At 24.5% G+C, this 2,519-nt stretch overlaps 2 protein-coding genes across 2 annotated transcripts in view; one reads left to right on the forward strand and one right to left on the reverse strand.

The window, feature by feature from the left end:
- The window catches only part of LOC108571929 (vacuolar protein sorting-associated protein 45), a gene marked incomplete at its 3' end in the record, with an annotated part of 5,671 nt that extends 5,587 nt beyond the window's left edge, over nucleotides 1-84 (reverse strand). Inside the window, exon 1 of the mRNA XM_017934087.1 lies at nucleotides 24-84. Coding sequence (XP_017789576.1) covers nucleotides 24-84 — 61 coding nt within the window. The remainder of the gene's footprint in view (nucleotides 1-23) is intronic.
- A 1,766-nt stretch (nucleotides 85-1,850) lies between these two features.
- Nucleotides 1,851-2,519, forward strand: part of LOC108572030 (zinc transporter 1) — a 16,503-nt gene continuing 15,834 nt past the window's right edge. Inside the window, exon 1 of the mRNA XM_017934210.1 lies at nucleotides 1,851-1,907. The gene's annotated coding sequence lies outside the window, so the exon portion shown is untranslated. The remainder of the gene's footprint in view (nucleotides 1,908-2,519) is intronic.

A 2,519-nucleotide genomic window follows, 5' to 3' on the forward strand; every position in this document is an offset into this window, starting at 1 on the left:
ATCCATCAAAAGAGCCTTCATACCAGGACCACTGTCTTCTGTCATTCGAGTAATATAAAATTTTAAAGCAATTATTAAATTCATTTTATCTTACTCTTGTAAACTTTTGAACGCTTTTACATATTATAAATCTGGTACAAGTTATATATTTAATCAGCGGATATTACAAAATACAAAATTACTTTATATCACAAAATACACTTCATAAATGTAAACACCAGCCTTCACGCTATTCTTATATATAAGTATTATTAATCGTTCTAGTTACGAATTTTGTAGGTTCATACAACCAAGATTAAAGGATGGAAGGAACATAGGGAATAAGTGTAGTAACTTGATTGGTTGATTTCATTTTTCCTTATTTTATAATTTTTGCATATGTTTATTAAACAATGACTACGAACAAATTCAAAGTATTCTATTATATATATATACGTACATTCAGATCACAATTTTACAAGTATTAAATAATTACAATACAGATTATTTTGTGCATAGATATGGTAAGTCTGTTCTTTAGTTTTAATAAATTTAATGATATTAGATTATTATTTCGAAAAAGAAGGAACATGATTCTTTCTCCATTTTTCAAAAAAATTTATTTAACCAATCCACGTGTGGCTCATTAGCCTAAAGAAAGAATTTATCATAACGTAATCAAAATTCAACTTAGAAAAAACCAAATATTCAATTTTTGTTTTCTTAACTCTAAAACTATGAAAAGTTTCCTTTCTTGTTGGTTATATCTCCAACTGCCAATCATGTTGCTTCATATAGTCTCATAATTACGTAAACAATCATGGATACTGAGGGAAGAAAAGAAGTAGTATTGTTAGAAGAAATTAATGTGAACAGTACTTGGGAAATGTTACAGAAAGTATTTTTATCAAAATAAATCATTTTTATTCAATATAACCTCACACTATTTATTCTTAGTTTTGAAAAAACTAACCAAGAGCCATTAGATGTACAAGCACAATAACTTCTGAAAAGGAAAAGTTAGTAGCAACAGTCCGTCAGTTAATACAATAATATTACATTATAAATATTTTCTTGGTATTTATTATATAGACAGGAATTTATAGATAGATTATTGAATAGAAGACTCCTTCACATCCAAAAGAACTATTAAAAAAAAGAAAACTAGAACAAGGAAATGAATATGTAGATGCAAAAAGAAATTTAAATTTGGAATATCATTAATTTCGCATTAAACTTTTAATGTTAAAATTACATCTCAAGTAAAATTTTTAATATTACAATATAATTATAAAGATTGATGGGGATTTGTAAAAGAACTTATTATTTAATTTATAATGTTTTGAATGGAAAGAATTTGTTATATTTGTACTCGTAATCGAATTTGAAATGTATTATTTCAACGAAAAAGTTTTTAATTCTACGTCACTAAAATTTAACATTTTGTAGATTTAAAAATATGCGCGTAAAACTATAGTAAGAGATTACCTTTCTATGTGTAGTTTATAAACGTAGGTGAGACGAGGAAAAACTCGCTTCATTTTTCCTAGTCAATGTTAGAACATAACGTATCATTACAATAACTGTTAGTAATTTAAAAAAGCATAGTGATGTTTGATCATCTATCTTTATTGTTATTTAGTCTATGGTTTTTGTAGTGTAATATCATGTAAGATTTTCACTAAACTGTAGGATTAACTGTGAACATTTCGTGTATTTTATTTTTCCACGTGGTTCTTCAGGAATGAATTAAAATAGTTAAAGTTTTGAACCATTTAGAAATAATTTAATGTCATTTTTTACTAATGCTTATGTTTGTGAATACAACTCATCAATACTGTGTAATATGTCTATAAACAGTTTGAATTGGTGCTATTCGATGCAATTTTGATACATTGTACCAAGAATTGTAATACTTCATTATAAACGTAAGTATATTTCACTAAGTTTAGAATACTTTAATGCAACCTATACAAATTGAACTAATAACATTGTTATTAATGTGTGTATATGTATACTACTTTTAAATATTGTCTTTGTTATAATCTTTGTTAAGATATAATGAATGCAATTATATTTGTGCTTATTATAGCACACAGCTCCTTCTTATACATCGAAATTGCGTATAAAAAAATATTGGGAATTCAACTAAAAGTTTTAATATTTAATTTTACAATAATTTTATTGTTTTCGTTGTATTTTCAATAAATTAAGTGCTATTATACTAGCAATGTATTAAAAATGTATTAGCATACTATTATATTAAAAAATAATGAATTAATATAGTATCTAAAATATTTGAAAATTTGAAGGAATATGTGAAAGAAATGACACATAGAAGAATATGTAAAATTCTTCAGCTAACATTTTGGTCTTTCAATTTACCATTGTCTCATTTATTACAATATACAGAAAGTATTTTTACCTACAATGAAATTAAGGTTATTTACATGTCTTAAGAAGCTTTACAATTTATGTTATTTGTTATATATTTCTTACAAAATAGTAAAAATACTTTTATTTTGTTGAAAATACAAAAA

This window comes from Habropoda laboriosa, unplaced genomic scaffold, assembly GCF_001263275.1.
Source record: "Habropoda laboriosa isolate 0110345459 unplaced genomic scaffold, ASM126327v1 scaffold67, whole genome shotgun sequence".
Lineage (NCBI taxonomy): Eukaryota > Metazoa > Arthropoda > Insecta > Hymenoptera > Apidae > Habropoda > Habropoda laboriosa.